Source organism: Podarcis raffonei, chromosome 13 (assembly GCF_027172205.1).
Source record: "Podarcis raffonei isolate rPodRaf1 chromosome 13, rPodRaf1.pri, whole genome shotgun sequence".
Classification (NCBI taxonomy): Eukaryota; Metazoa; Chordata; class Lepidosauria; order Squamata; family Lacertidae; genus Podarcis; species Podarcis raffonei.
The window spans coordinates 43269051-43289952 of NC_070614.1; the positions used below are offsets into that span (position 1 = coordinate 43269051).

The 20902-nt window shown below is 40.7% G+C and overlaps 1 protein-coding gene and 1 pseudogene across 1 annotated transcript; both read left to right on the forward strand.

The window, feature by feature from the left end:
* Positions 1-1386: 1386 nt before the first annotated feature.
* Positions 1387-7836, forward strand: LOC128398972 (vomeronasal type-2 receptor 26-like). The gene is made up of 6 exons (XM_053360233.1): positions 1387-1604; positions 2256-2547; positions 2904-3764; positions 4594-4821; positions 5153-5279; positions 6935-7836. The coding sequence occupies exons 1-6, from the start codon at positions 1387-1389 to the stop codon at positions 7834-7836; spliced, it is 2628 nt and encodes an 875-aa protein (XP_053216208.1).
* Positions 7837-11919: 4083 nt separating this feature from the next.
* On the forward strand, positions 11920-17938 carry LOC128398973 (vomeronasal type-2 receptor 26-like; annotated as a pseudogene).
* The last annotated feature ends 2964 nt before the right edge of the window (positions 17939-20902 follow it).

Sequence of the window (20902 nt, forward strand, 5' to 3'; positions counted from 1 at the left end):
GATAGGAATTGAGCACTAGGTTATCAGTGAGAAGGAGAGGCAGATCTTTTGAACCAATAAGAATGAGAATCCTCAAGTGAGTTGGAGACAGGGAAAGAGGCGTCCAGCACATCTTTCACTGTAGATGAGGTCAGGAGACTCCAATGAACTCTACATTTACTCCTTCATGCATGGTAGTAGGATCCCTCTTGGAGAGCTTTGGGGTCACATTGTCATACATTTAATGAAACAAAATCCTTATACAGGGATCTGCTACCTTCAAATATTACTCTTTCTAATGGTATACAAATTCATTGTACATAAACAGCTCATAGTCTGCTATTTCATGTTTTTGTTGTATATTTTACCATTCAATATTGCATCATTTTACATACTGTTATGAATTTGGGCTGGGACAGGGGAAAGTAGGCTGCATGTCAGATCCTTCTAACCCCAGGAACCAGCAAGTGTTAAAGTATAAGCCAGGCTACCTTCCTCTGTTGAGGTGACTGCCTGCGTGATAGGCCATTAGGAGAAAAAAGGAAAGGGGGCACTATGTGGGAGAGGAAATGGTTGGAGCCCCTCCATCATTTGGGTGGAAGGACAAAGCCTGGGTTTAGAGTTGAGAGTTTGCAGTGATGTGACCTAGAAAGCAGCAAGCTTTCTTTTATTTTATTTTAAAACAGAAATGTTTGATTTCTGTTTGAATCCAAAGGCTACAGCTATGAGAAAAAATAGACATTTAGGGCTTTCATGCTGTCAACACCTCCACCATAGGCACAGGTCATAAAATATTGTAACATTTATAACATTTATTAGTATTATAACTTTCCAGGTCAGAATTTTAAGAGGCCACTGCTATCATCAGACATATTCATTTCCTCCCTCTCTTGAGACGAAAGGGTTGTATTTTCAGTATTTTTTTCCATCTTGTTTATTACTGTAAGGCAAAAGCATATGCAGCTAAGAGGAAATGAAAACTTCTGTTCAGAAAAACACACAAGTGACTGTCTTCCCTTTATTTATCCAAAGAACTATAATTAATGTTCCATTGTGTCAAAGCACCTCATGGACTTGCAAAGTACACTATCCAAGCTAAAGATAAAGACTGTGAAAGGTATTATAACTGAGCCTTTCTGCAGCCAGGTCTGAATGTTGTGACTTGTGATGCAAAACATCTGAAGAAGCCTTACAAAAATATACTACCTCCAGCAATCACAGCTAGGCTTAGGAATCAGAAACCTTCAAGGATCCATCAGTGTCCTCACTGTTTTTTTCATCAGTTTTCACAGTATGGATTTCAGACATATGAGCAGACTAAAGGGTCAATCAGGTCAGACTACTTCAGCCTCAAAGGCTGTAAAAGTACAAGGAGGATCTTAGTGTATAGCGGAAAATGTACCAAAGATGGTGGCATTAATGGTCTTGCTGCTGATTCTACTTCCTCATGCAATATGCAAACCTCCAATTGTTAAATGCCACATCCATGATCCATACACTCCACTTCATCAGTATCATCTGGAAGGAGATCTCATCCTTGGTGGCATAGCCTCTCACAGCATCATCATCTCCATTTCAATAGCCTTCACCAAAAAACCCCCACCAACATTGCTGGAAGAACTAAAGTAAGAACTGGATAGTTTCACTTCTACATTTTGATTCCTTCTTTGCATACTGCAGAGATTAATTTTAGAGGAAGGGTGGATAAACTATGGGTGTGCAGTGGTTGCTCGACTCCATCAGCTGCATTAATAATAATGGACATTGTTGGACAGCAACATCTGGAGGGGCACAGTTCTCCACCCTTGTCCTAGAGGCAAAACTACTGTTTAGGTCGAAATATATGTGATATGGGAGAAATGTGGTCTGGTGGATCTCCACTAGTTTAAAGAAATTGTTTCCACTTTCCACACTGAATTAATATTGTTGTGGAAATAACTGCACCACTTTTACTTCAGGGCCCAGAGAGAAAGAAATAAGGACAGGACTTCTACACAGATGATAAAGCCAGCATTAAAAATGTACATCAGGGACATTTTAAAATCTGTGATCCCTCCCATAGAATTTCCCCCTATATTCCTTTTCTACCATTGTAGGCAAGGCAGAGGATCACTTGAAGTGATTCATGTTCAAGAGCTTCCTCCCCTGTAAAAATAAAAAAAACCTTAAATAATTACAGTAATAAATACTACTAATGAGGATGATGTAGAACTAAGCAGCGATAAATTTACAAAGTGTTACAAGCCTTTTTATAGAAAATGAAACTCTGTTTTTAGTGTGGTACCTAAGAACTACCAGCACATCCTGGCCTTGCAGTTTGCAGTGAAGGAGATCAACGAAAACCCTCAGCTCTTACCCAATGTCACTTTAGGCTTCCGCATCTATGACAGCTATTTCAATGCCAAATGGACCTCACATGCCACAATGTTGCTCATATCTACACTGGAAACATTTGTCCCCAACTACATCTGTGACATCAAGAACAACTTGATAGCCATCATTGGGGGACTGGACTCCCAAACATCCCTTCATGTGTCAACAATCTTGGATATCTATAAGGTTCCACAGGTGAGAGAGAGATATCACTGACATGTAAGGGATAGATTTGGGTAAATAAATGTGCAGATTTCATATAATCAGGTGGGCCATGCTAATGACAGATCCAAGCTAAGAAATAAAGTCTAGGTAGCACATATGTTTTTGCTTCAGATATCCCTTTTGGCCTTGTCATTTCCTGATATATGATAAGAACTGATTGGCATCTGAGTGTAGTTTGTCTTAACAAAATAGCATGTGCAGCCAAAAATAAAGGAATGGAATCCCCAAGTGGAAATCGCCCCAGTGATGCTTATAATACACAAACCGAGTATCTAAAAGTTATTGTTGCTTCTGTCTCTTTCTCCTCTTATCAAAACTATGTTTAGCTCATATATGGCCCTGCTCCAGTGATGAATGATAAAACCCCAGGCCTTTTCTTCTACCAGATGACACCCAAGGAAGCCCACCAGTATAAGGGGATCCTGTCTTTGCTACTGCATTTCCGGTGGATATGGATTGGAATCCTTACTTTCTATGATGAGAATGGAGAAAGATTTGTGCAAACTGTGGTTCCCTTTTTTTCAGAGAATGGCATCTGTTTTGCCTCCATAGAAAGAAGCCACAAATTTACTTATGTCACTGAAATTAACAATATGTTTAAACTGGGGGCAAAAATAAATGACAAAATAAGTGATAGCAAAGCCAATGTAGTCTTGTTTTATGGAGAATCATATGCTCTGGCACTTTTTAGGTGGTTTCCTTACCTATCGGAACTGGAACAAAGTTCAAATACCCCAAAAGGTAAAGTGTGGATCATGACAGCCCAGGTGGAGCTCAATTCTTTTGTCTTTCAACGGACTTGGGATACAGAAATACTCCATGGGGTTCTCTCATTCACAACTCACTCTAATGATCCACCAGGATTTCGTCAATTTGTCAAGAGCAAAAGCCCTTCCAGTCCAAAAGGAGATGGCTTCATTTTGGACTTCTGGCAACAGGCATTTGGCTGTGTGTTTCCAGAACGATTTGTTGGCAGTGTGAAGGGGGATATTTGCACTGGGCAAGAGAAGCTGGAGAATCTTCCTGGTCCTTTCTTTGAAATGAGCATGACCAGCCACAGCTACAACATCTACAATGCTGTCTATGCTGTGGCCCATGCTTTACATGCCATGTCTACATCCCGAGGCAAACACAGACCAGTAATGATCAGGGGAGGAATGAAGTTTCACAAAAAACCACTGTGGCAGGTACTGGGCAGAACACCCTTCCTCAAAGAGGTTCAAAAACCATTCATTTTATCCCTTTGGTAATAGTCACTTTTTCTATGCAACCACAGCAGGGGTCAGCAATGTGGGTGCAGTAATGCTCTTGAAATCTTCCCCAGCTTCCCCCAAAGCCACTTCCTCAATTCACTGCCCTTTGGCCATGAGATAGTTGCTTTATCTCTCTTGAAATGCACATAGTGACAAATGGGAACTTCTCCACATGCTTTTCTATGTTCAAATTCAGCCTACTGGACTTCCCTTTCTATTGACATCAGACGGACACCATCACTATATTCATTTACACACCTGCTTAAAACCTAATTGTTTGGGAAAGCCTACGCAGTCACATGGGTGTTGACGTATTTTATTCTCCTTTCATTTCTTGCGAATTTTAATTATTTTAAAAGTTTCCTTCAACTATTCATACCAACCTCTGAGATGAGCATGGGGCTGATTTCCCATTTACCTCTGAAGTTGGAGTAGCAAAGGAATAATATGTCGCATAGCATAGCATATAAAGTCTATAGAGAGCAAAGTGATATATTTTAGACAACAAAATGAAGAGAGCACCCAGTTTTTCATGGCCGTGTGTACATTTCCTGCGGGAGATCTTAAGAATCTGTAATTTGAAATGAACTTCCAAATGTGATAAATTCTTGGCTTAAATCTCATATATATATATATATATATATATATATATATATATATGATGAAAAGAAAACTGCTTACCTCCAAGCATGCCATGAAAGTGAACATCATTATTTTCTCTTGCTGAATTGAAGCCTTTTCTATACTTTCTCTTTCTATCCAGCTCCATCATTTTCTGAGGGGTATCTCATTTAACAACAGTGCTGGGGATAAGATTTCCTTGGACCAGAATGGGGAGATATTGGCTGGATTTGATATTACCAATTGGATCGTTTTCTCAAACCAATCCTTTCAGAGAGTGAAGGTAGGAGGAGTGGATTCCCTGGCTCCTCCACAGCAAGCGTTGACCATCAATGAGGGAGCCATAAAATGGCACTATTGGTTTAACCAGGTAGGATGCAACCATCAGCCATTTGTGATTTTGAAGACTTTAACATAAGGTACAAAGATATATGCAGATATATTTTCACTGTACGTTCTTCAGCCTTATAAAATTGGATTAAAGATAGCACAACTTATGAATTAATGTTATAAGCTAAATGCACAGTCTGGTTCCAGGACTCACTCAAAGTGAGTCCAAATAGAATTGAAACAATCTATTAAATGAATTCCTGAAATGAATGCTGTTGTTCTTTTGCAAATCCATTTAAGGAGGAGCTTAATTGCCACTTTTAGCTTTTCTTTCAGTCCACTTATTTTATATAATTTCATTTGTGTATTAGACACAGCCAAAGTCTGTATGTACTGAAAGCTGCCAACCTGGTTTTTGCAGGAAGGTGAAGGAGGGGGAAGCATTTTGCTGCTACGATTGCATCCCATGTCCAGAAGGGAAGATTTCAGACAAAGAGGGTAAGAAATTTACTGTCTTTATTTATAGCTTGTTGCCTCTAATCGAGAACATGCATATGAAATCATGCATTCACCAGGGTTCCATTTGACAGTTCATCAAATATTGAGAAATCCTGCTGAAGAGGGACATAATGAAAGTGTGTGTGTGTGTGTGTGAGAGAGAGAGAGAGAGAGAGAGAGAGAGAGAATTTGTAATTGGTTCCAGTTACACTCAAAGTGAATATGTTAAATCACAAATTGAAGAAGAGAATCCTAAATAGATTTTGATGATACTGAATATATTGTTATGAGTTTGGAGGATCAATCTGGATGAAACTCTGTTTCACACTACAATTCTGAGAACCCAGCCAGATGGGAGAACTATAAATAAATTATTATTATCATTATCATTTTCATTATTATTAGTGATTGTGGATGTTGAATGCTGTTATAAGGAAGAATCCTATAGCAAGATCCACCAGCTTGAACAGGATTAGTATAAAGTAGATTTTCAGATGAGCCAGGAGGTTTCTGTAGCAGCTGGAAATATGCCATTATATCAGGGTTGAGACCAGGGTGGGGTTAGAATACAATGCATGAAGGCTATTCAGCTTGGTCACAATACCTGGAAACCCAGCCTAAATTAAGCTAATGAAAAGGGTGGTGTAACCCCAACACTATTTTAAAAGCTTGTTTTCTCTCTGATAGCCTTTGAGTTGCTCAACCAGTGGCATCCCTGCTTCAGAATGGATTTTAGATCGGCTGTACTTTATGCCGTCATAATTTATGCCCGGCTTGCATTATGTCATCATCTTGGCATAGTATGGCTACCTAAATGTGATATCTTCCTCTACAGCAGACCTTGAAATCAGTTTTGACACTTTGGCTACAGATGGCTGAATCTGTTTCTAGTTTTTGTTACTTTCACATATTTTTGCCCATAATTAATTTGTTTAATTATATACTTATTCCTGCATTTTCTCTCAAAATGTCTTTAGGAATATATATTTTTTCTTACAAATATTTGAATTTGTGTTTATTTTCTGGTAACATATTTAAACATGTATTTTTATGCCCTTATACTTCAGAAAATTGTGCCGTAATGTTTGGAGAAGTGTGAAATACTTAAATCCAGGAACTAATTGAAAGGTGTTGATTAAGTTTTCAAATGTTGAAATTTGCAAAGACTGAATTACACAAATACAGTGGTACCTCTGGTTACGTCTGCTTCATGTTATGTTCAGGGTTACTTCCAAATTCGCCACTCACGCATGCGCAGAAGCGTGTGCTTCTACCGACCCGTGCGTGTGCAGACACGCTGCTGCGGGTTGCGCTCTTTTCATGTTGCAAACGGGCCTGCGGAACGGATCCCGTTCGCAACCAGAGGTACCACTGTACTCCTTAATTAGGGAGTAAGTAAGTGTTAGCAACTAGATCTGTGACAGGTTAATTTGAGTTGGCTTCTAGCCAGAGAACAGGAAGTGTCTCTGTGGCCTTGCATTTTGCCTCAATCAGTATTTTACATCCGATATGTGAGAAGGACAAGGTTCCATCATTTTCAATTTCCATTGTTCAGAACTCCTTGTATCCTTTTTTATTCATTTTAATTATGTATTTACAAGCAGTGGCATGTTGCTCATATTTTTCAGATTAAGAACCGTGCTTTTCTTTCTCAGACGTGAATGACTGCTACGAATGTGAAGATGAAAAGTATCCAAGCAAAAATAAGACTATATGTATTCCCAAACGTGCAACTTTCTTGTCCTTTGAAGAACCTCTGGGCCTCAGCTTAGCCTGTTCTGCTCTTTCCTTTGCTTTCATTACAGCACTGGTACTGGAAATATTTGTGAAGCACAGGGACACTCCCATTGTGAAAGCCAACAACCGGGACCTCACCTACGCTCTGCTCCTCTCCCTCCTGCTTTGCTTCCTTTCTGCATTACTGTTCATTGGCTATCCTGACAAGGTGACGTGTCTCCTCCGACAAACTGCTTTTGGCATCATCTTCTCAGTGGCTGTTTCTTGTGTGTTGGCAAAAACCATCACTGTGGTTCTGGCTTTCATGGCCACAAAACCAGGATCCAGGATGAGGAAGTGGGTGGGGAAAGGACTGGCAAACTCTATTGTCCTTTCCTGCTCCCTTATCCAAGCACTCATCTGCACTGCGTGGCTGGTGATCTCTCCTCCATTCCCTAATGTTGATATGAAGTCAGTGGCTGAAGAAATTGTACTGGACTGCAATGAGGGGATGGTGACCTTCTTTTACTGTGTCTTGGGCTACATGGGCTTCCTAGCTTTGCTCAGTTTCACTGTGGCTTTCCTTGTCCGGAAATTACCTGACAGTTTCAATGAAGCCAAGTTCATCACTTTCAGCATGTTGGTCTTTTGCAGTGTTTGGTTATCTTTTGTTCCTTCTTACATGAGCACAAAGGGGAAATACATGGTGGCTGTGGAGATCTTCTCTATCTTAGCCTCCAGTGCTGGGTTGTTGGGTTGCATCTTTTCCCCAAAATGTTACATTATTTTGCTGAAGCCTGAGCTGAACAATAGGGATCACCTAATAAGAAGAAAATGCTAAAGAAATCAAAAACTCTGTCACTGGTTATAATATCTAAAAGAGCAATTTGTATGTATCCCTGAAAAGAAGCACCCAGAATCCTTTTCAGGCTACCACCCCATAGGATTTAACCCAAATTTTTAAAACACCAATTAAATATTAGCCCTGCTGCCTAATTGCTCTGAGGATGGATGCAAAGGAAGGGCAGTTGTTCCCTCAGCCAGCGCAATCCAGGGCCCCAGATTTCACCCCCAGATAAGGTAGGCTGTGCAGATGCCCACTGAGCATATATATTGCCTGAAAATCTCCACTCCCTGAACTGTTTCAAAGCACTGAGTCCCCAGCAAGTCCAGATCTACTTTATATTTTCCTCTGCTCACTGTGAACTCTGCATTTGTTGTTCTTAGGCCTCGTCACTGTACTATTCTGCTCTCATGCTCTTCCCTGCAACTAATTCGCACTAGAGATGAACAGTTTTACACTGTCTAATCCCGTTTTATTTTTCTGTGTGTGGCTGTGTTAATGTACATCCCTGCATCATTCCAGTGGGAGATTTCGTAGGATTGGTCTGTAGAAATCCTTTAAAACTGAACATAAAAACAGTCACAAAATATAAACACTAAGTGCTATAAAGTTTATGAAGGACCAGCTCTGTCTCTCCTCTACCCTTCCCCCCTTGCTGTCTTCACAACTGTAAATCTGACCGTTAGTCTGGGTAAAAATGCTTTGCCGTCACACCCACACCAAGGAAGACTCAAAACACCAATTTAAATTGGAGGAAAGGTTATATTCTTTAAATATAACATTAGGGGAAACGTAACCATTTGCCCTTAGCAGCAGAGAAAGGCAATTACCATAAGTTGGCAGGATACTAACAAAATGACAGAAGAGCCTGGGCTAGTTCCTATTCTTCCTCTTGTGTATTTTAGCTTTTAATATTTTGTATACTGTTACGAATTTGGGGTAGAACAGAGGGAAGTAGGCTGCATATCAGATCCTTCTAATCCCTGGATCCAGAATGTGTTAAAATATAAGCCAAGCTGGAGGGAATCAAAGAACAAAGTAGTTTGTAGTTGGGTCAACAAACTCAATTAAGACTTTAAGGAGCAGTTTGCAAGTATCCTGACTTTGTACCCCTCTGAGACATTTTGGAAAGTGGACAAGTGGTTTTAATACGCTTTCCATGGAAAAATACTGGATCTCCCCAGTATTTACTGGGAAACTGTACTGAATGTCCTTGGACCTAATCAGAAGTGAAAGGGGAAACTGGCTGTTCTGGAAACAATGGAAGGTCGGGGGGCAGAGATGAGCTCAGACGCTGAGACAGTGGCGTAGCATGGGTTGTCAGCACCCGGGGCAAGGCAGGTAATTTGCGCCCCCTAACCCGTGGATTTGCGCCCCCTAACCCATGGATTTGCGCCCCCTAACCCGTGGATTTGCGCTAACCCCAGATGTTGCGCCCGGTGCAGCTGGCCCCCCCTGCACCCCCCACGCTACGCCACTGCGCTGAGACTATGGCATTTTTGTATCAATGGAAAAGAGAATTTATGGAAAGTATGGCTAAGATATCAGAGACCATCACTACCAGATTGGATCAATATAATAACACAGTGGAAGAACCAGAAACAAGAAGAATAAACTCAGGGGAGACTCTTGGGCAAAGACAGGAGGAAAAGTTTGTAAAGGGGGAAAGCCTAATGGTTATGAAGAAAACCCGAAAGGAAAGAGTAGGGGGATTTGAAGGGCAGTATACACAGAAAGCATTTGAGGAAGTATTGGTAAAATCACCAGTGTCAAGACAAGAGGAGCTGAAATTGGAAAGGGCCCTAATTGGTAGCAGTTTCTTGAGGAGCCTTAAATATGACTACAGGCAGGAAATAGCTAGAGAAATTTTGGTGAAATCACAACTGTGGAGACAGAGAAAAACTTGGAAAGAAGAACGGCTGAAATTGGGAATTGCACTAATAGGAAGCCCCTTCCAGAGGAGATTTAAATATGCCAAAGTAAGAAAAAAGAATGGGTAATAGTCTGGGGTTTTTTATTTATTTATTTATTAGGTGCTAGAGGTTGTCAATAAATTGGGATATCAGCAGACATGGATTAAACCCTTGCAAAAAGGAACAATAAGTATAATTTTAAAAGGGGAAATAGTCTGTAAGCATAGATGTGTAATATATAAAGTGGTTTGAATGTTTAAAATATCTGTGCAGTATATCATAAGTTTAATTGTTTAGTAGAAATTGGGTAAAGGGATCTGGAATGTAAGATGATTTCGTTTATTTAAAGAAACAGAAGAGGGGGTGGAGGGAAGTCTGGGGATTTAGGGGGAGGGGGTACAAACATTTTCTTTTTGGTTTTTTTTTAATGTTAATGTGAAATGTGCAGAGTAACTTCGTATTGATATAATGTGGCATATACTGGATTCTTGTAACGAAAATTTAAAAAAATTATTTTACCCCCCCCCCCAAAAAAAAGCCAGGCTACCTTCCTGTCTTGACGTGATTGCCTGGGTGATGGGCCATTAGGAGAATAAAGGAAAGGGGGCTCTATATGAGACACAAAATGGTTGGAAGGCTAAAGCCTGGGTTTATAGTTGAGAGTTTGAACTGATGTGATCTAGAAATAAAGCAACTGGAGAAGGAGTCCAAGAGCAGTGTTTTATGTCTGTTTGAATGGAAAGGCTCCAAGTATGAGAAAAACTTGACATTTAAGGGGTGCTAATGCTGTGAATCCCTCCATCGTAGGCTCAGATCGTATATACAGTGGTACCTTGGGTTAAAACTTAATTCGTTCTGGAGGTCCATTCTTAACCTGAAACTGTTCTTAACCTGAAGCACCACTTTAGCTAATGGGGCCTCCCGCTGCCGCCGCACCGCCATGTGATTTCTGTTCTCATCCTGAAGCAAAGTTCTTAACCCGAGGTACTATTTCTGGGTTAGCGGAGTCTGTAACCTGAAGCGTCTGTAACCTGAAGCATCTGTAACCCAAGGTACCACTGTATGTGTAAATAAACCATATATACTAAAAACGCGACAGTCTCTGCTGTGCCTCATTCCAAAATGAAACACAAAGCCTGGCTGAGCGCCTGAAGACCTGGGAATCTAACACCACTTAGAGATTGGGGTGGAGTACAAGAATAAATATATCTGTCCTTAAATTATATTCCCATTTGTAAGCACAAAGAAAGGGAAGGGAAAATATAATAACCTATTTCTGGCACAACTTTTTACATTTTGGCAAAGAAAATAGTGACAAAATGAGTTAAGAAAAAAGAGACACAAGAATAAAAAGAGGTAATATTGAGCACTGCCAATGAACTAGAAATGTCTTTTCGTGCTGGCAGAGACATTACCCATGTCTGATATTAGTTTCTCCTGCATAAAAGCTGGTGCCATCTGTTGGCAAGACATGGAGACCAACTAATGCAATTGTTGTTCATTCATGTGAACTTTGAATGCATTGTAAGTAGTTGAAAGCTCCTCCTCACCCTAGGTTTCTTCTTTCCATGTCAGAATATCAAGAAGCTGGTACGATGATTTCCAGTGTTGTTTTTTCTTCTTGTTTATCATTGTAAGTCAAAATCTCATGCAACTAAGAGGAAATAAAAAATTCTGTTAAGAAAGACACACAAGTGACTATCTTCCCATTAATTATCAAAAGAACTGTAATTAAAGTTCCCACTTGTCAAAGCACCTCATGGTCTTGCACAGTACACTATCAAAGCTAATGAGAAAGTCTGTGAAAGGTACTATAATTGAGCCTTTAAAAGCCTGGAGCCCTTGGACTGTTTGGGATTACAACCTCAGCACCTGCAGCCAGTTTTGAATGCTGTGAATTGTAGTCAAAAACATCTGAAGGACACAAGGTTGGAGGAGGCTGATAAAAATATATTACCTCCAGAAATCACAGCTAGAGGTGGGAATCAGAAACCAGCAAAGATCCATCAGTGTCATCACTATCCCCCCCCCACCTCCCCCAGTTTTCACAGTCTGGATTGCAGATATATGAGCAGACTAAAAGGCAAACTAGGTCAGACTACTTCAGTCACAAAAGCTGTAATACTCATAGGGGCATCTTAGTGTATAGGGAAAAATTGTACCAAGGATGGTGGGATTATCGGTCTTGCTACTGATTCTACTTCCTAATGCTATATGCAAACCTCCCATTGTTAAATGCCATGTCCATGATCCTCACACTCCACTTCATCAGTATCATCAGGAAGGAGACCTCATCATTGGTGGCATAGCCTCTCACAGCATCATCGTCTCCATTTCAAAAGCCTTCACTGAAAACCCCCCACCAACATTGCTTGAAGAGCTAAAGTAAGAACTGGATAATTTCATGTCTACATTTTGATTGCTTATTTGGACACTGGAGTGATGAGATTTAGAGGAAGGGTGACTAAACTGTGGGCTTCCACTGGTTGTTAGACTCCATCAGTTCCAGCCAGCAATGTCCATCAATAATAATAGACATTGTAGTAGAGCAACATCTGGAGGGCCACAGTTCTCCACCCATGTCCTAGAGGCAGAACTATTGTTTGTGTCAAAAGAGATATGATGTGGGAGAAATGTAAAATGTATATCAGGGACATTTTAAAGTCTGTGCTCCCCTCCCATAGAATTTTTTCCTACATCCCTTATGAGCAAGTAGGAGGATTCCTTGTAGTGATATCTGTTCAACAGTTTCCTCCCCTGTAAAAAAAAAAAAAAGTTAAATAATAATAAATAATACTAATGAGGATGAGGTGGAACTGAGGTGTAAAACTCTCTCTTTAGTGTGGTGCCTAAGAATTACCAGCACATTCTGGCCTTGCAATTTGCAGTGAAGGAGATAAACGAAAACCCTCAGCTCTTACCCAATGTCACTTTAGGCTTCCGCATCTATGACAGCTATTTCAATGCCAAATGGACCTCACATGCCACAATGTTGCTCATATCCACACTGGAAACATTTGTCCCTAACTACATCTGTGACATCAACAAAAACTTGATAGCCATCATTGGGGGACTGGACTCCCAAACTTCCCTTCATGTGGCAACAAACTTGGATATCTATAAGGTTCCACAGGTGAGATATATAGCTCTCTGTCAAGTTATGGAAATTTAACACATCCAGATTTGGATTAATAAATGTGCACATTTCAAATAATCAGATGGGCCTTTCTAAAGGTAGATCCAAGCTAAGAAATAAAGTATTGTTAGCACATAGGTTATTGCTTCAGATGTCCTGATATATGATGACAGCTAACTGGCAGGTAAGTGTCACTTCGCTTAGCAAAAATAGCATGCACAGGTGAAATGGTGAGGATTGGAAGGCCCAATTAATAATTGCCCCAATGGTGCTCATAATACACAAGACTTAATATATTACTGTTGCTTCTGTCACTTTCTCCTCCTACCACAACTACGTTTAGCTGATATATGGCCCTGCTCCAGTGATGAATGATAAAACCCCAGGCCTTTTCTTCTACCAGATGGTGCCCAAGGAAACCCGGCAGTACAAGGGAATCCTGTCTTTGCTTCTGCATTTCAGGTGGATATGGATTGGGATCCTTACTTTCTATGATGAGAATGCAGAAAGATTTGTGCAGACTGTGGTTCCCCTTTTTTCCCAGAGTGGCATCTGTTTTGCCTTCATAGAAAGAAGTCACAAACCTACTTATGTCACTGAAATTAACAATATGTTTAAACTGGGGGCAAAGATACATGATAAAATAAATGATAGCAAAGCCAATGTAGTCTTGTTTTATGGAGAATCATATGCTCTGGCATTTTTTAGATGGTTGCCTTACCTATCAGAACTAGAACAAGGTTCAAATACACCAAAAGGTAAAGTGTGGATTATGACAGCCCAGGTGGAGTTCACCTCTTTTGTCTATCAACGGACTTGGGATACAGAAATACTCCATGGGGTTCTCTCATTCACAACTCACTCGAATGGTCCACCAGGATTTCGTCAATTTGTCAAGAGCAAAACCCCATCCAGCCCCAAAGGAGATGGCTTCATTTTGGACTTCTGGCAACAGGCATTTGGCTGTGTATTTCCAAATCGAGTTGTTGGCAGTGTGAAGGGGGATATTTGCACTGGGCAAGAGAAGCTGGAGAATCTTCCTGGTCCTTTCTTTGAAATGAGCATGACCAGCCACAGCTACAACATCTACAATGCTGTCTATGCTGTGGCCCATGCTTTACATGCCATGTCTATATCCCGAGGCAAACTCAGACCAGTAATGATCAGGGGAGGAATGAAATTTCAGAATCAACATCTGTGTCAGGTAATGGGCTGAACACCCTTGATGAAAGAGTTTCAAAAGCCTTTGATTTTATACATCAGACACACACCTTCACTGCATTCATTTAGGCACCTGCTTAAAACATGTGTTTTTTTCTGGCATGCCTAACTAGACAAATGGGTGTTGATGTACTTCAATTTCCTTTCATTTTACTGCTATTTAAATGTATTAGATTTCTTCTTTTAAACTAAACTTAAAGTAGAAATACTGAAAGAGAACAAAAAGAAATGAATAAATGATATAGTCAACTTGTAGATTTTGCCTTTATCACTATTCCTTCTTCAACCTGTTCCTTCAGCTATTGATACCACCCTCTTAGATGAGCATGGGCTGATTCCCCATTGACCTCTGAAGGTGGCATATAAATGGAATAATATATCACATAGCATAGCATATAGAGTCTATAGAGAGCAAGGTTACATATTTTAGACAACAAAAGGAACAGATCACACACTTTGTGTGCATTTGCTTCTGGAGAACTTCAAAATCTTTAATTTGAAATGAACTTCAAAATATGAATAAAGCTTTGTTTACATCTTATATATATAAAAATAGAAAGATGAAAAGAAAACTGCTTTCCTCCAAGGTGGATATTGGTACACCTGCCATGATATTAAACATCATGATTGTCCTTTGCTGAATTGAAGCCTTTTCTATTCTTTCTCTTTCTATGCAGCTCCATCATTTTCTGAGGGGTATCTCATTTAACAACAGCGCAGGGGATAAGATTTCCTTGGACCAGAACGGGGAGATACTAGCTGGATTTGATATTACCAATTGGATTGTTTCCTCCAACCAATCCTTTCAGAGAGTGAAGGTAGGAGGGTGGATTCCCTGGCTCCTCCACAGCAAGCGTTGACCATCAATGAGGGAGCCATAAAATGGCACCATTGGTTTAACCAGGTAGGATGCGAACATCAGCCATTTGTGAACATAACATACAAACATATTTTCATTGCGCGGTGTTCAGCCTTTTAAAAAATGGATTAAAGGTAGCATAAGCTATGAATTAATGTTATAAGCTGAATGCACAGCCTGTATAGTGGTTCCTGTTTCACTGAAAGTGAATATATAAATTGACAACTTGAAGAAGTAAATTCTAAATAGACTTTGATGGTATTGAATATATTGTTATGAGTTTGGAGGATCAGTCTGGATGAAACCCTGGTTCCCTATACAGTCCTGGGATCCTGTATCAGAGAGAGGAGAACACATAATGGGAAGCTTGCAGAACAATAAAGCTATATGTTGAAATGTTTAATAAAAGCCAGGTATACTAAAGACGGAGGTCTTCACTGGCCTTCCTTAAAAGAAAGTCAAACTCCTGGGTAAACCACCCCAGATTCTCTCACTTCTCGGAGACTAGTGGGGCATATAACAATATAAATACAAATTACGCCCAAAGGGCCAACTTAGATAGTACTTGAAATATTTGGGCTGCCACACATCTGTGCCTGTATCCCAAATTTATGACTAGGCTTTAACAAGGAAGAAAAATGATTTGACATCGACTTTTACATAAGCCACATAAGAAAAGCCTAATCCCTATAACCTCTGGTTGTTATATTCCTAGATAAAACTATGGCCTGCAGGTATAAATATTTGAATAAAAGAGGTAAGAGCTCAACTTCCCCTTTTAGCTTTTGTTTGACTCCACTTATTTTATAAATCTCTCTTTCATTTATGTTTTAGACACAGCCTAATTCTGTATGTACTGAGAGCTGCCGCCCTGGTTTTTGCAGGAAAGTGAAGGAAGGGGAAGCATTTTGCTGCTATGATTGCATCCCATGTCCAGAGGGGAAGATTTCAGACCAGGAGGGTAAGAAATTTACTGTATATATTTATACCTTCTTGCCTCTAATTGAGAACATGCATATAAAATTATGCAATCACCAAGGTTCCTTTTTACAGCTTATGAAATATTTAGAAATCTAGCAGAAGAGGGACCTAATGAAAGTATGTGTGTGATAATTTGTGATGTTGAATGCTATTATTAAGGAAGAATCCTATAGCAAGCTCCACCAGGGTGAACAGGATTAGTATAAAGTGCATTTTCAGATGAGCCAGAAGGAGCATTCTGTAACAGCTGGAAATATCATATAGGGTTGAGACCAGGGTGGGGGATGTACTTAGAATACAATGCATGAAGGCTATTCAGCTTGGTCACATGATCTGGAAATCCAGCCTAAATTAAGCTAAAGAAAAGGGTGGTGTAACCCTATTTAAAAAGCTTGTTTACTCTCTGACACTCTTTAGCCAGCTCAAGCAGTGGCAGCGCTCCTCCTGAATGGATTTTGCATCTGGTGCACTTTATGCTGTCTTAATTTACTCCCGGATTTAATTACACCATCACCTTGGCATAGTATTTCTGGTAACATATTTAAACAGGTATTTTGATGCCCTTAAACTTTGGGGAAGAAGGTTTGGAGAAATATGAAATACTTAAATCCAGAAAACAGCTGAAAGGTGTTGAATTGGTTATCTAATGTAGAAATTTGCAAAGTCTGAATTACACAATCACTACTTAATGAAGGAGTAAGTAAGTGTGAGCAACTAGTGACAGGTTAATTTGAGTTGGCTTATGGCTGCAGATCAGGAAGGGTCTTTGTGGCCCTCCCTTTTGCATTTTGCCTCAATCAGTATTCTATATCAGATAGGATAAAGGGGCATGGTTCCATCATTTTCAGTCTCTATTGTTTGGAACTCCTTGTATGCTTTTTAAATCACTTTTATTATGTATTCAAATTATCATACTTCAATTTTTTAAAAAACTGGTCCAAATCTTGAAATGATAAAAATAGAGGAAGAGTAGTTGCATGCTGGTCATATTTTTGGGATTAAGAACCATGTTTTTCTTTCTCAGACATGAATGACTGCTACGAATGTGAAGATGAAAAATATCCAAATGAAAATAAGACTTTATGTATTCCCAAGCGTGCAACTTTCTTGTCCTTTGAAGAACCTCTGGGCCTCAGCTTAGCCTGTTCTGCTCTTTCCTTTGCTTTCATTACAGCACTGGTACTGGAAATATTTGTGAAGCACAGGGACACTCCCATTGTGAAAGCCAACAACCGGGACCTCACCTACGCTCTGCTCATCTCCCTCTTGCTTTGCTTCCTTTCCGCAATACTATTCATCGGATATCCTGACAAGGTGACGTGTCTCCTCCGACAAACTGCTTTTGGCATCATCTTCTCAGTGGCTGTTTCTTGTGTGCTGGCAAAAACCATCACTGTGGTTCTGGCTTTCATGGCCACAAAACCAGGATCCCGGATGAGGAAGTGGGTGGGGAAGGGACTGGCAAACTCTATTGTCCTTTCCTGCTCCCTTATCCAAGCACTCATCTGCACTGCATGGCTGGTGATCTCTCCTCCGTTCCCTAATGCTGACATGAAGTCAGTGGCTGAAGAAATTGTACTGGAGTGCGATGAGGGGACTGTGACTTTCTTTTACTGTGTCTTGGGCTACATGGGCTTCCTAGCTTTGCTCAGTTTCACTGTGGCTTTCCTTGTCCGGAAATTACCTGACAGTTTCAATGAAGCCAAGTTCATCACTTTCAGCATGTTGGTCTTTTGCAGTGTTTGGTTGTCCTTTGTTCCTTCCTACATGAGCACAAAGGGGAAATACATGGTGGCTGTAGAGATCTTCTCTATCTTAGCCTCCAGTGCTGGCTTGTTGGGTTGCATCTTTTCCCCAAAATGTTACATTATTTTGTTGAAGCCTGAGCTGAACAGTAGGGATCACCTAATAAGAAAAAAATCCTGAAGCAATCAAATGTCTGTGTCATTGGCCATAATATCTAGTAAAGCCATTTCTATTTATCCCTGAAAAGAAGCATCCAGAATCCTTTTCAGGCTACCACCCCACAGGATTTAACCCTCCTCTGCTGTCAGCTGGAAAGTGGGAAGGAGCTGGCGTGTCTCCTTTCCCTGCCCGCTCCCAACTTTAATTAGAATTTTTAAAACATCAATTAAATATTAGCCCTACGCCCAAATTGCTCTGAGGATGGATGCAAGGCAGGGCAGTTGTTTCCCTCAGCCAGCCCAATTCAGGGCCCCAGTTTGCACTCCCAGATCAGGTAGGCTGTGCAGATGTCTATTACCTGCAAATCTCCACTACTTGCACTGTTTCAACGTACTGAGTCCCCCATATCTTTTTTCCCACTTGCTTTCTTCAAAACTGTAAATCTGACAGTTAATCTGAGTAGCATTGCTTTGCCATCACACCCACACCAAGGAAGATTCATGACACCACTTTAAGTTGGGGGGGGGAGTTTATATACATTAAATAACTTTAGGGGCAACTTGTTATAGTCATTTGCCCTTAGCAGCAGAGATAGACAATTACCACGACCACATTAAAGAAAGGGAAAGAGCTAAATAAATTACCAACTAATTTAAAGAGAGAGAAATATGCCAAGCACCCAAAATGTAGTTATTTAAGATTCCAATCATTTTGGTTTGGCAGGATATCACTGGTTTTTAGCCCAGCAATTATATCTGCTTCTTGACAATATGCTCCAAATGCAAATAAAAATAAAAAGAGAAAAACAAATGATAAAGCTGGAGAATTGCACGAGGAAGGAGGGGAGAATGGGAAGCTTTTTGGGGTTGTCCCCCCCCCGCCCCGCCCAATGCCAGCTGGCTTCAAAACATTCTTAGTGTTACTTGTTTGAATCTTCAGGTTGCTTGCTTCTCTGTAGTCAGAGCCTGGATGAATGCTTCTGTGTTGCTGGGATTTTCAAACTTGTGTTTGATAGAAGCACCCAGCACGATTAAATCCTTCTCCTCTCAGTTGGTGGTGGAGGAATAAGATGCAGTATCTCCATTTTTTAGCAGTGAAATAAAAAATGTGTGCAGCCCAGCAACTCTCCATTTGTGTGGAGACTGTCATTACATGAATCAGCAGTCTCATGTAAGCCTGTTCCACCCCTGTTCCACCCCCTTCTGGGGCCAAAAATGACATGTGCATCAGCAGTCACACGTTCATTGGGTGCACGCAAAATGGTCGCCGCCTGTGCATGTAATTGCAACTGACAATAACTTAGACTGGCATGCAGGCCTTGTGGGTTGGTTGCTGATGTCCTAGGCTTGTTGGTAAGTTGGCAGGATATCAACATACCACAAAAGAGAACAATACCAACTTACCACAGTGAGAAAAGAGGCTGGGCTTTCCTTCAGAGAGAACTCACCAAAACTCAGTTCTTGCACCCCTCACATGGGTGCCATTGCCATTATAAGAAAACAAGGGAGGCATTCATGTTGAGTTTCTAAAAAATATAGCACTGAGAAGGAGCACTGGGCTGCATCCTTGGTGGCAATGTACAAGAAGGGGGCCCCTCCTAATGATCCCTTGGGGTTCCCCAAAAGTGGTTCATACTGAGATTAAGGAGTAGGAATGAATTAGAATATTAGAATTAAAACGCACGCATGAAAGTATTGCATTGCATTGATTATAAAATAGGGGCTGAAACCTCATTTCCCCACTCCCAACTGTAATAAAAGTTTGCTTTTGAAATTGTCTGTGTTGTGAATTTCTGGGTTTAGAACTGTTTAGGCACATTTTCAGGGCAGCATGTGTCTTAACTCACAAAACAGATCCACTTCTCATATGTGCATGTTTTGAGAGGTTGAGGGGTAGATTATGTGTACATGCATCTCCCAACACTTCCTGCACATATGGAAAATAGAATGGCCAGAAATCTCCTCCAACCACTTCCATATTGGTACATTTGGACTTCATTATTTTGTTGAGACCAGAACTGAATGATAGGGATCTATTAATTAGAAGGAGGTCTTGAAAAAAAGCACAAGAGTATTTGTTTTCTTCAGTGTACAGGCTGGGAATTTGTGTCCATCCATCACATTGTCACATTGTCGAGATGAGGAAAGGGTGGGTTCATTGTATAAGACCAAACTCGCTGTTCAAATTTACTGATCAATCTGGAACAGCATGACAAGGAATTGAGCACAAAGTTATCAATGAGAAACAGAGAAAGAGCTGGGGAACCAATTAGGAAGAGACACCTCAAGTAAGTTAGAGATAGGGAAAGAGAATTCTAGTGCATCTATTTGATGTAGAAGGTCAGGAGACTCCAATGAACTCCAAATTTATACCTTCATGCATGGTAGCAGAATCTCTTTTGGAAAGCTTTGGAGTCACAATATGAAACATCTAACAATGTGGGTAAAAGCCTCAGCACCTAGGGCTTGCCGATCGAAAGGTCGGCGGTTCGAATCCCCGCGGCGGGGTGCGCTCCCGTTGCTCGATCCCAGCGCCTGCCAACCTAGCAGTTTGAAAGCACCCCTGGGTGCAAGTAGATAAATAGGGACCGCTTACTAGCGGGAAGGTAAACGGCGTTTCCGTGTGCGGCTCTGGCTAGCCAGAGCAGCGATGTCACGCTGGCCACGTGACCCGGAAGTGTCTCCGGACAGCGCTGGCCCCCGGCCTCTTGAGTGAGATGGGCGCACAACCCTAGAGTCTGTCAAGACTGGCCTGTACGGGCAGGGGTACCTTTACCTTTACCTTAACGAAACAAAATTATTATACAGGGATCTGCTACCTTCAAATATTATCTTTCTAAAGGTATAAAATCATTCATCGTACAGGAATAACCTATATTCTGCAACTTCTTCTTCTTGCTGATGTGCAATTTAGCTTTTAACATTATATCATTTTATATACTGTTATGAATTTGGGCTTGGATAGGGGGAAGTTGGCTGCATGTCAGAACCTTCTAACCCCAGGATCGAGCAAGCCAAGCTACCTTCCTGTGTTGAGGTGACTGCCAGG